The sequence below is a fragment of the Rattus norvegicus genome, chromosome 17 (assembly GCF_036323735.1).
Source record: "Rattus norvegicus strain BN/NHsdMcwi chromosome 17, GRCr8, whole genome shotgun sequence".
NCBI classification, from domain to species: domain Eukaryota; kingdom Metazoa; phylum Chordata; class Mammalia; order Rodentia; family Muridae; genus Rattus; species Rattus norvegicus.
Genome location: NC_086035.1, coordinates 37,946,765 through 37,960,019, shown reverse-complemented (window position 1 = coordinate 37,960,019; position 13,255 = coordinate 37,946,765). Strand labels below are relative to the sequence as shown.

The following is a 13,255-nucleotide window of genomic DNA, read 5'->3' as shown; positions in this document are numbered from 1 at the left end:
TGCTACTGCACACACATATGGTTCTTTGTCGGAATTTCAAATTCTTTTATTTACTGAGTTCTTCCCTCCCCTTAAGGAAGGGAATGAAAATTTCTTGACTCATTTTATCGACACAAAATACTACAATAACTGAGAGAAATAATAACTTTTTTTCAATGAAAATGCAACAATCTGGTGGGCGAAGAGTTGTGATTATTATCTGTATTTAGAATTTATTTTCTACCCCAAAGAACTAAATCACCAAATGATGAATAAAGAAGTCTTGGTTTCTGTAAATAAGAAAGCAGTCAAGACAGACAGGGAAAAAGGAAAAGATAGGTTAAGGGAGTCACTGGAGGCAACTGGGAAAGGATCTGTATTGAAATTACACAGGCCTAAGAGTCAAAATTTTCTCTGCATCACTGCAAACACTACATACTTTTCCCTTCTGAACTAACTACACTGTAGGTGAGTAAGATATGTAGATATGTGTTTTACGCATTTCCAGGGTTATTTGCTCAAGGGTAAACAGGAAGTAGGGCTTGAATTCCTATGAGAAACAGGAATATGTCATAGTTAAAATTGCTGAATCATTCTTCGACCTCTGGAGCTTTTCAGATAATAAAGAACTTATATTTTTCAAACAAATTTGTACCCTTACAGAACCCATAAGACGGGTAAAAAGGCAATGAGAGTAGCTAAACAGAATGGCCTATTGTTTTACTTGTTTCCTTAGTTGTCCATGCAGTATAATTATATCTATCCAGTGATCACCATGGCGGATGACAGCATAAGAAACAGTCACAGACAGAATGGAGGTAGAACATAGGCAATTAATAGGAACCAGATCTTTCACCCAGGATGTTCTATTTTATTTCAACAGTCTAGTCTAATTAAATTTTGAGACCTCTTCTTATCCTATTACATATTCACATAATTTTTTAATTTTTCCTACAGATTCTCAATCTCAGTGGCTGTCTTCATTCACAGACACTGTCTAATCTACAAGGTTTCCATAATATAATAATTCTTCTGCATGGCTTATTTAGTTAGAAAACATTCAAGTAAAATAAGCTAAACAGAATTTAATGGATTAGTAGAAGACTTGAACATCACAACTTCTGACCATTAGAAATTTATTGAACAGTAGCCCAATGTAAAGGTTAAATTTCTTTGCTTTGAATATTTGAAAAATGTAGATATAAGGATTATACTCTAGACAAACTTTTGGTTGCTCACTAGATTTAAATGCGTAGAGTCCATTGTTTATGGGACTATAATTCTTGGTTCAATGGTCAAAATATCCAGTCTTCTAAATACCTCAAATACCCATGGCAAGGAGAGTTTTGGCTTATGTTAATACATATTTTGCAGCTACTATCAACGATGATCCTTATCAACAAACGTCATTACTCAGTTACCTGGTAAAGTGATCAACCACCAGGTAACGTATATATTTTTATTAAAGTGGCAATGAGCTATGTCTGCAAAAAATAGTGTTCTGAAATAATATACAGCTGACCACTACATGAGGTGGCAATCTTTAAGGTACATTATAAAATGTTGCAAAAGAAAGAGAGGGAGAGAGAGAGAGAGAGAGAGAGAGAGAGAGAGAGAGAGAGATAGATAGAGAGAGAGAGAGAGAGAGATCATGCTTCTGAAGTCATAGGCACCATTTATGTGCAAATCATCAGCTTCTGTAAAGTACCTATCATATGGCTATCAAAGTACTTATTAAGCATATGTCTGCCTGCCCACTTAATGTTGGAACAGTATATATTTTGTGTAAAAGAAGTGATTAATAAGGTTTGTTGATTACAGACAGAAACTCATCTTTTGATTAAATGCCAAGAATAGTGGAATGTTGCTGTGATGTGCCAGTCAAAAGCTAAAATAGAACTTAAGGAGGGCTTTTGTTAATACCTGAAACACATTGGGGAATTAACAGATAACAGGAAAAGCAGAGAGAATAGAGAACTTTGATCTAGAGAAAAGGTTTAAGGAAATATATTTTCCTACTAACCTGGTTCTGAGTCACTATGGAACCGAGATGACTTTTGTGATTTCCAAACTAATTTGAACCCTGGACACTCTTGCAAACTGTAAAACAATTCATGCAGAAACAGGACTGTAACAAGAGTAAGGAATATTTTTATACTTCCTACAGGGATATCATCTAGTAACCTTTACCTTGACAAAACACATACTTCCCTGTGCCTGGTGACCTGCATGACCTTGGGGAGAATCTGTTAGTATATATGGGAGGTGTAGAGCTGAGGGAAGGCAGCACTCAGGGAGCAGAAGCAGTCTAGTGTTGTCTCCACTTCGAGAGAACTCCTCAAAGATGCAGCTGTCTTTGACTCAACCATGCTTCTGTAAGTAGCTCTGCAGCCATACTGCGCTTCATTACTATGCTTTCTCATGATGATTGTTTGCATCAAATACAGTCTTTGTTGCTTTCTGTGTGCTGTAGTATTTGGAGAACTGTTGCTTTCCATGACTAACCAAGATATAAGTCCACATTGAACTGAGAATTAGAATTTGTCAGGAGTTGCTGAATCAGCTCTGAGGTAAATGTTTCTCTAGGGGCATCTAGCCTGTATGAGGAGAATTGCAAGTACAAAGTCCATAGACATTTTGCATTTCCTTACTGTTTTAATGTTTTGACACAAAGACAGAAATGGACATGGTTACAGGTTTTAAATTTTTATTTGCTTGTAACGTTCTTCCACAACATTGAACAGAACATGAAACAAAACAACAAAAGTGATCTTGTTACTGAAATTGAGAGTTGAACTTTATTGAGAACATAAGATTCAATGGCTTATTTGTGTTTGTCACAGAAAGAAGCAGTAACATTGTAAGGTGTAAGGGCTTAGATAATTCTAAGCTCATACAATTCTACCTGAGAAAGGTAGGTTTTGGAAACTTAGACAATGGTGATACCTTGTGACTACCAATTTAGTACATGCAATAAATGGTAAAAAGGAAAAAAAAAAGGCCTAATTTAACAAGTCACCTCAAGTTTCAAATGACATTTGCAGGATATGTCAATTAATGAACTAATCAAAATTTATTTAATGAGGTGATGAATAAACATAAATTTCCAATATTGAAAGTACACAGAGAATGCCTCAAAGACTGTGTCTCAGGATTAATATCAGCTAAAAATGTTTACAAACTTGTGAATTTGTGCTAAGGTAAACTCAAGCTGAGGGAATCCTCATATTTCTCAATCTGTGGAGGGGAAAATCATCACTACTCACCAATTCTTTCTCAGTGGGCAAAGTGACACTTTCTATACAGAAGCAAGTATTGTATCACAGAAAGCGTTGGACAGACAGTGTATCCTCCATAGTGTCATTTGAATAGGTCAATTCAGTGTCATTTCTCTTTATAGCTGGGACACTCCTTATGCTGGCAGTTTCAACCCTGCTTCTTTGGGAGCAGGTGACTTCTGCACCAAATTACCGAATGTCCACTGGAAGCCTGTACCAACGAGTGGTTGAATTGTCGCACTACACTCATGATCTTGCTTCAAAAGTGTTCATTGAATTTGTAAGTACTTCTGGTTTCTTCATATCTTTCTCTCTTTATCATCTATCTGTCTGTCTGTCTATCTACCTATCTATCTATCTATCTATCTATCTATCTATCTATCTATCTATCTATCTATCATCTATCTATCTGTCTTAGTTTACTCTTGTTTTAATTCCATATACTCGTCCTTTGCTAAAATAATTAAAATTTAAAAACCTCAGTTCTAATGTGGCATTACATGTAGTTAGTCAACACTTATCTCTAAGAAATTAAACTTTTCTACTTCTTCCAGGATATGAAGTTCGGTAGGACAGTTTGGACACATAACCTGATGTTAAGTCCTTGCCACACAGCTGCTATCCCTACTCCAGAAAACAGTGAGCAAGTCCACCAGGCAAAAGTAAGTTTCCCTACTGGTCTTCATGAAAAACAAACAAACAAACAAACAAACAAACAAACAACAAATCCAACATGAAGCAATATACAACATACTTGTGGTGTGTGGTCACTGGGCCATAGCAAGTGAACAAACTCAGATAATAGAAAAGGAAAGAAGATGCAATGATCACGTTTTTATGGTTGGTCATTTCATTCTAAGACAAATGCTTATTTCATATGATAGGAGGTTAATAAACTGACCATATAGAGCACTGCATTTTAATAGTACATTTTCTGTAAGATTATCATCAATATATTCTCAGAAGCTTTAATATGAATTGGACATTCCTGGATTATTTTAAAATTTTTTATGCATGGAACAGTTGCAGATTTAGTAGTGGTTATGGAATGAAACTAAACTCCCTTCTAGATACATATTACTGATTGATCAATCATTCATTACTTTTTATTTGAAACTGAATTCTACTTTTCTTTCTTCATTATTTATGAAGATGTACATAACTAAATTAGTCACCTCTTATATCTTACGTGAAAATAAGCTGAAAAGAAGTTTTATCAACATATGGTATATTCCTTTTGATAGTATTCTATGATATTAAAAGGGCTGCATATCTTGGCCTCTCTAAAGTATAACTGCTATAACATTTTACCTCTTAGCATCTGTTATAACCAACTGATGGGGATTATATTTAACACTAACCTTCTTAAGTGTGCACATCTCATAACTGTAATCTACTTCCCCTCCATGTGCATTAGTAATAGCAGAAACCTACACACAAATTATTATCCTGAAAAAAGTCTGAGAATAATAATGATTATTGAAGGAAGAAGAAGGGTTGAAGAGGGAAGCATTTACTTAGATCTCGAATCTTCAGAAGGCAATCCATTGACATAGATTTATTTAATCCTCAAAAAGTTATCTAATACACATACATATTAGGGCCATATGGCACTGAGGGTACAAAGAACTATATAGAGATTGAATTACAGTAATCCTAAATAGGATATTATTTTGAGATTCATCTCCCTCAAACTTTTAATCCTAAACTCTAGGCTTCTAAGATTCAGGCAATAGATTTTGCTATCACCCTTTGGCCAGCATTTTTCCTTTACATGATTTACAGGCTTCCTGTAAAATGTCCATGAGATTCCATCAGCACTTCATTTTTATTTCATTATTATGACAGCAGCTAACAGACATGAGGCAAAGATTATGAATTAGATATGGTAATCATACATTTTTCTGGAGGTGAACACATACTTACAAAGTCAAAATTCCATGTTCAGGGTAAGAACAATACCAGTCACTGTTCTCCAGTACCTGACCAAACAAGGGACTTATTTGCTAGAGGGAAGGGGAAGAAAACATCTATACTAAGGCCATTATCATTCTGAATGTTTTCTTTTCTTCATTTTACTTCTATTTTAATATTTTACAATGATATACACAGCATAAATACATATGTAATTGATCAATAAGTTCATTAGCGAGAACCTGCTTTGTGTCACAGAATCTCTGACAGTATTGACATCTATTTTTACCGCAATAGAATCTCAAAGATACCTACAGTGCTCAGTCTATACCTACAGGGCTTGGTTTTTCATGGACAGGAAAAACACTCCAGTAAAACAATCTCAGCTGGACTACAGACAATGAACTAAACAGTGAAAATGAACATGATCAGTTTTATATTTAACAGGAAAATCATTGTTAATGAAATTACCTTCACTTGAGCAAATCGTTCTTCTGTGACAGAATATTTTCATATCTATATTGCACCTCATGTATTAAAACATGTTTTCTAGGTTCTTATTCATAACAAATCTATGCAGGAGCTCAGCCTGCCACCACATGTATCAATCCCTGCTGTATTTCACATATATTAATGAGATTTTCTTGATTATATAGTCGGAAGACCTTCTGAAAGTGTCCATCACTATTTTACAAGCCTGGCAAGAGCCTCTGAAACACATAGTGGCAGCAGTGGCTACTCTTCCAGATGGATCTGATACCCTGCTGTCAAGAACAAAGGAGTTGGAGGAAAGAATTCAAGGACTTCTGGAGGGACTGGAGACCATACTCAGCAGGGTAAACTCACTCACTCTTCATATTCCTGTCCTTATCTCCTGTGTTGAAGAGGTGATTTGTTTAAGAGGTGAAATATTCAATATTCCATTTCTGAGATAGAAATATAATTTAAGTAAACAAACAAATAAATGATATAATTATATAAAATAACAAAATAACACATATTAAAAAATGTAACACACATCCGCACACACACGCACATACATACAAACACATATATAAACATATATATATATATGTATATATATATATATATATTTCACAGCCTTTCCAGTAATGAATTGTTATTTATAAATCCAACCTTCTTCAGGACCCTTACTAAGAAACATACACATCAGAATACATGGACTGACCCTGGGCTCCAACCTCATAGGTAGTAATGAATAGCCTAGTAAGAGCACCAGTGGAAGGGGAAGCCCTTGGTCCTACCAAGACTGAACCCCCAGTGAAGGTGATTGTTGGGGGAGGGCGGTAATGGGGGGAGGATAGGGAGGGGAACACCCATATAGAAGGGGAAGGGGAGGGGTTGGGGTATGTTGGCCCAGAAACTGGGAAGGGGAATAACAATCGAAATGTAAATAAGAAATATTCAAGTTAATAAAGATGGGGAAAAAAGAACTCTCAATTTAAGATAGATGCTTTTCATAGTAATTCATAAAGTAACCTCAATAGGTGGAATAGATATCTCTGACTAACATAGATAATCTGATAACAGTATTAGAGTGACTAAACCTTAATATATTTAGGATATGTTTGGTATGTTCAAATATTTGGGAGAATGCATTATATGGAGAACTGGTTAAGTTTAAAGATAGAATAATAAGAGAACATTGTCCCTATAACCATAATATTAATATGAATGATCCTTAGGAATGGTCTGAGAAAATACTCGTACTTTTTACTGTCCTTTGAACAAATGCACAAACACTTTTAAAATATTTTCTTATTTGTCATCACTCAGTATATCCAGTATTAGTATACCTTGTCTGAGATTAATGACACAGCAGAAAATATGTATTCTTATATTTACTGTTACAGCCTTAATGCTTTCTTAATACCTTGACCCATATGAATGACAAACCAGCTTATACTAATAAATTTTCTAACAATCACAATTCAATATTTATCAGTTTTAGAAAATGAGACTAATAAAATTGGCATAGTCTATAAATGCTTTCCTTGCAGCAAGGAACTTGATCTCAGAATATATATAAAAATAAAGAGGTCCAGTGACTATTTCTTACTATCCAAACATTAGGAAGGCAGAATGACAGATATTTCAGCAAAGTCTTTGGTGAGTGAAAGAATTTGTCTTAAGTGGATGGAAATCGAGAAAGTTAAAAATCAACAGTGGAGGGGCTGGGGATTTAGCTCAGCGGTAGAGTGCTTGCCTAGGAAGCGCAAGGCCCTGGGTTCGGTCCCCAGCTCCGAAAAAAAAAGAACCAAAAAAAAAAAAAATCAACAGTGGAATTTTATCCAATGTTGACCTCTTGTCTCCTAATACACACACATAGTTTTCTGCACATGTGCATATACATATTTATACAGTCATATGCAAGAATGCAATGTGACCAAGTAATACCAATAAAATAAACAATCCCTTTCCTTTCTGTTTAGGTTCAACCTGGAGCTGTTGGAAGTGATTATACTTTCTGGTCTGAGTGGTCAGATTTGCAGTCATCTGATAAATCCACTAAGAATGGTGTTCTTAGTGTCCTGTATCGGTGCATGCGCAGGGATACACATAAAGTTGACAATTTTCTCAAGGTCTTGAAATGCCGCGATATTTATAACAACAACTGCTGAGTAGCCATCCCTGTCCTCTGTCTCTGAGAAGGTCCCTCATGTTCTAGACCTTCAGGGCACTAATAAATCTCTACCTCTTTGGTGCCCTTCCTGATTTAGTTTGTATCTTTCTTAAAAATAAACTCACTCTTTGGAAATGCTAAATTCAATTGAAGATTTGTCAATGTTTCATGGGCATTTAGTACGGAATTTGGTAATGGTTTCATGACATTCATATCAAACATTCTTTACTAATAATTTAGTTTACAAAAGTCAACTGAGTACTGGTACTGGTCAGAATGAGTGAGGATGGTTGATCATATTAGAATCTAAGCAAGAGGTTCCTAGTAATCAATGGGTCCATTTTGCCAAGAAGATGGAATCCTGAATATAAATTAAGAAAACCAATCACAAGCCATGAGCACTTTCACTAATTACTTCACAGACAACACAATTGCTATACAATTGGACTATACTTAAGCACAGTAAACATACATGCACACACATCCACACATGTATACACACACACACACATACTTTTAATATCTATCTTTTTGTTTTCCTTCTACCAAGTATTCTCATATTCTCCCCTTTCTCCCTTTGGAATTCATTGCCATATTTTTATTAATTTGTACCATATGCATATATAAATTATATGCATATTAATATAGACAATCCTAAATATAATCTCCTTAGTCTGTATAATGTTATTTGTTACTGGTATGTATGTATGTTTTCAATATTGAACATTTGGTATTAGACAACCAATTGGTATGCCTTTATTTGGGGAAAAATATTTATCTGACCCTCAACATTTACTAGTTGCTTATAGTTCTTTGTGTAGACTTTGATGCCTTTTTAAATACTTGGAAGGTTTGTAATATACATGCATGAATGTGCATATAGAGTCTATGAATATTTCTAAAAACTATTCAATCTTAAACCTCTATATTGCCATCTTAGACAGATTCTGTATATTTCAATGCTCTATATTAGTATTGATTTAACAATGATTCTCGTTTTTAAGCTTTTTTGATAGCCTACTCTCACGGTACATTTATTAATGTCACATACCAGTGAATACAAATTCTATTTGTTCTTTTGACCAACTAGTAGTTCAACCAGTTTATGGTCCCTGAACAATCTAAGATATGGAATAGTCCCTTCCTTTTCTTTAGTCTCCCTAGGCATAGAAACTCCATTCCATCTTCTCATCATTTAAAATAATTTTACATGTATTATAAATAACATACAATGACTAATGATTCAGTGAACATGTTACTGTACATGAGATAAAATTTTAAAAATATTTGTGCAATGTAAAGTTAAAGTGAGGTAGAAAGAAAGGCAGAATAGGAAAAAAATCAGTAAATGATTTGGTATAAAACGTAAAGCCTAAATTTAATTTACTTCTCTCTCTCTCTCTCTCTCTCTCTCTCTCTCTCTCTCTCTCTGTGTGTGTGTGTGTGCGTGTGTGTGTGTCTGTATGTGTGTGTATGTGTGTGTGTGTGTGTGTGTGTGTGTGTGTACGTGGTATGTGTTTAGATGAATTTAGTAAGTGGTCATGCACTTATATATGCATTTGAAACTAGAAGTTAATGACTGATGTCTTCCTCTACCCAATCACATAATAATGAATTTTTTGACAATTCATGAATATATATTATATGCTGTAATCATTTTTATTCTTTATTATAATATCCTGATCCCATCTCCAGTTTTTCTCCATCTTCTACCTGTGAGCCTTCTTTCATTCTCTTGTATTACCTTTATTATGTTTGCAAAGTTGATATAAGATTTATTCTATAATGGAAACCAACTCGCACCAATCACTTCATTTACTTACTCTTCAAAAATGAATACAATAGAAACAGAAGGGAAAATTTTTTATCTACATGTGCATGTACTATGTCTTCCTATGTTTTACTGGCATTTTACCAGAACTCATAAAAAATAATGTAACATAAGCAAAATATAAGCAAAAGTCTAACATCAAATATTTTCACTGAAATGTGTAATATACTACAACAGAACAATTTATATTGGCCAGTATTAACAAGTTGTAATTCACTCATCTTCTTTAACACTTCTTGTGAACAATTTAAAATAAGAATGAAATCAATCTATTTATTTACATTACCAGCCTCAATCACTGATCTCTTTAATTTTTTCCGCTGTATATATTTCATTTCCATAATTTGATCTGTACAGCTCTAATAGACACATATAATGAATGTTTGAAATCAAGCCAATGGCACCATTGCAAGATCATTGGACCTTTAAGACAGAGGAAGTTCGTACACTGAATAGGGCCTTGTAAGTTCATTTATGGACGAAAGTCTATTTCTCCTTCTTTCTGTTTGTCCTTTCTCTGTCTACCTATCTCTTACACAGTCCCTCAGCTGGTCACTAATTTAGAAGTTTTAGAAACTTCCTTATAAAATAATATTTTTATTATTATCTTAAAGATTTCTGAAATTGCAAAGCTTCTTAAGTTCCCAAAAATGATATATCCTTAGAGAAATACGCCATAGGCAATAGATATGCTTCTTATATGCGATAATCAGTAATAATCACAATCAAACTGTAATATAAAGACAAGAAGACAAAGGAAAACAATAAAATGATTTAGAAAGTGATGTATAAGCAGGGGAAGTGATCAGATATTTTAAGAAATATGTTCCTACTTGCCTGACTCACCAAGGGAAGGAAGAAAATGTGAGCCAAATCAGTACTTGTTTCTCCACTGAAGACAAGGCATGCATTTCATTGAGAAGCTCAGTTAACACAACTGTTTAAAAACATATTTGTGAGAGTTGCAATCTGGCTTTGCAGTGTACAGATGCTTGCTTCTTATTGTGACAAACTGTTTATGATCTCTGGGGCCTCCATATAGGAAAGGGAGGACTTATTTTTTCATGTTATTCTTTGACTCTACAAGAATGAATATATATGTGCATGCATATTTGTGTATACATAGTGAGACATGCAAACACATAGTGTTGTAAATGTTGTGAGACAGACTTTTTTTTGTGTTGAGATACATATCTATTCTCCTAGGAAAGAAAGCCAAACCAATACAGATACCATTAAAAGGCAAATAAAATGCAGATATCACTAAAGTTCAACGTGAATTAGTTTTCTTGCTGTTATTTATATGAATTTGGTTGGTGGGTTAATATAAGGCCCCAAGATGAATGCATGACAGTTCCATCACCAAAGCCAACAACTTAAAGGTGAAAGTGACACAAATACTGGGAGCCAGAATCACACTACACAGCCTGCAGGAATCTGGACAGTTTGGAGCATGCCCTTACCAAGTGTTTTAGTTGATCTGAACCTCTTTAGGCTGTTGTCTAAAATCCAATTGGTTGTAAATTGGATTTTAGATAGCCTCAGCTACATGTAGGCAATTTAACCATTTCCTTCCTATATTAGATTGCTTGCATGGTATCTTACTTGTTGGTGAATGTGCCTTTGCTTCTTCTTGGTAGTTTGACTAACAAGAGAGTGATATTCAACAGACTACCCCCTCATTAGCTCTTAAGAAGAAAGCAACCTAACAACAAAGTCAACCAACCAGGCACACCAGAGCTCCCAGGGACTAAACCATGAAAAAGAGTACACATGGAGCAACCCATGGCTCCAGCCACAAATGTAGCAGAGGATGTCTTTGTCAAGCATTAATGGGAGGAGAGGCCAATGGTCCTGTGAAGGCTCGGTGCTCCAGTGCAGGGGAATGCCAGGGTGAGAAGTTGTGAGGGAGTGGATGGGTGGGAGAGGACCCTCATGGAGGCATGGGTGGGGGATGGGATAGGGGTTTTTGGAGGGGAAACCTGAAAGGAGGATACCATTTGAAATGTAGATAAAGAAAACATTCAATAAAAAACATGAAGGAAAATAAGAAGAGAACAACGAGATTTTTAAGTAGTGCTGATTTCACAGAACTACTTTGAGTTAATTTCTTCATATTTAATGGAGCATTTATGCATAATGGAGACTTTCACATCCCCTGATAATATTCTGTTGTTTTACCTTCATATAAATATACCATCATGAAGTATTTTGCTGTTTATCTTTACCTTTACATTCTATATCAAATAATGATTTTCTCAGAGGAAACATCTAACAAACACTCATTCCCTTCTTTTAACTCATTATTTCTGCCTTCTCTTTCACAATGGGTACCCCGTTTTGGAGAGGATAATGTATTAGTTGACTGTGGCTCTTGAGCTTCTTTATATCTGTTTGTTTATACTTGTTTACAGAGCATGATTGTTGTTTTGCAATTTTTATATATAATATAAAGTATATATAGTATATTTATATACAGTAGTGAAAAATTTTTATATATAATATAAAGTATATATATATGTGTATATATATATAGTATATTTATATATAGTAGTGAAAAAAAGACACAGGAAGCAAGAAACCACAGCCCCAACAACAATATTAATATATATCATTCAAATGTATTTGGCTGCAGTAATAACCTAACCATATAAATAAAAATGTTGATAAGCAACTTAAAGTCTCCATCTTTGCCCAGAGCTAGGGCTGTCCCACAGCCCTTGGATACAAAATCTGCCCTCAGAGGGCTGGTCCACCAGGAGCTCTCTCCCTCATAAGCCCATAGCCCCTAAGTGGGATCCCACTTTCTCTCCATTGCTATCCAAGGAGAGACGAACCAGGAGCACACAGGGCTTGGGAGCCTCAAGGTGGCCAAGAACAGGACCCTTTCAGTATCCATTTGCACCCAGAGCTGAGGCTTCCCCACAGTTCTCGGTCCAAAACCTGCCTGTAGAGAGCTGGTCTACCAGCGGTGCTCTTCCTCTTAAGCCCACATGGCCACTTCATTGATAATTTAAATAGAAACCTGCCAGGAGTGTACAGAGCTCGGGAGCGACAGGGTGGCCTTCTGGTCTTCATCTGCGGCCAGAGCTAGGACTGTCTATCAGCCCTGGGACACAAAACCTGTCCTCAGAGAGCTGGTATGCCAGGAGCACTCTCCAACCCATAGTCAACAGGTGGGAGACCACTTTCTCTCCATTGACTGTTGAAGGAGAGACATGCCTGGAGCACATGGGGCAAAGGAGTCTCAGGGCAGCCTAGCACAGAATATTTCCAGTCTCCATCTGTGCCCAGAGCTGGGGCTGTCCTATGGATCTCAAACCCAAAACATGCCCTGAGAGAGCTGGTTTCCCAGGAGTCCTCTCATTTCTAAGATCACAGGCTCAGAGGCCCACAGGAGGAACAAGCTCCAATCAGAGACAGCAAGACCAAATAACATCAGAGATAACCAGATGGTAAAAGGCAAGCACAAGAACATAAACAACAGAAACCAAGACAATTTGAAATCCCAAGAACACAGTTCTCCCACCGCTAAAACTACTGGATACCGTTACATAACCAGAAAAGCAATATTTGGATTTAAAATCATATCTCATAATGATGATAGAA

General features: G+C 35.7%; 1 protein-coding gene across 1 annotated transcript; it reads left to right on the top strand.

Moving 5' to 3' along the window:
- The first annotated feature begins 2,297 nt into the window (after nt 1-2,297).
- Nucleotides 2,298-7,957, top strand: Prl3b1 (prolactin family 3, subfamily B, member 1). Its single transcript, NM_012535.3, has 5 exons — nt 2,298-2,354; nt 3,380-3,537; nt 3,812-3,919; nt 5,828-6,007; nt 7,625-7,957. Exons 1-5 carry the CDS (start codon nt 2,324-2,326, stop codon nt 7,811-7,813), a joined length of 666 nt encoding a protein of 221 aa, NP_036667.1. The 5' UTR covers nt 2,298-2,323; the 3' UTR covers nt 7,814-7,957.
- Nucleotides 7,958-13,255: the final 5,298 nt, after the last annotated feature.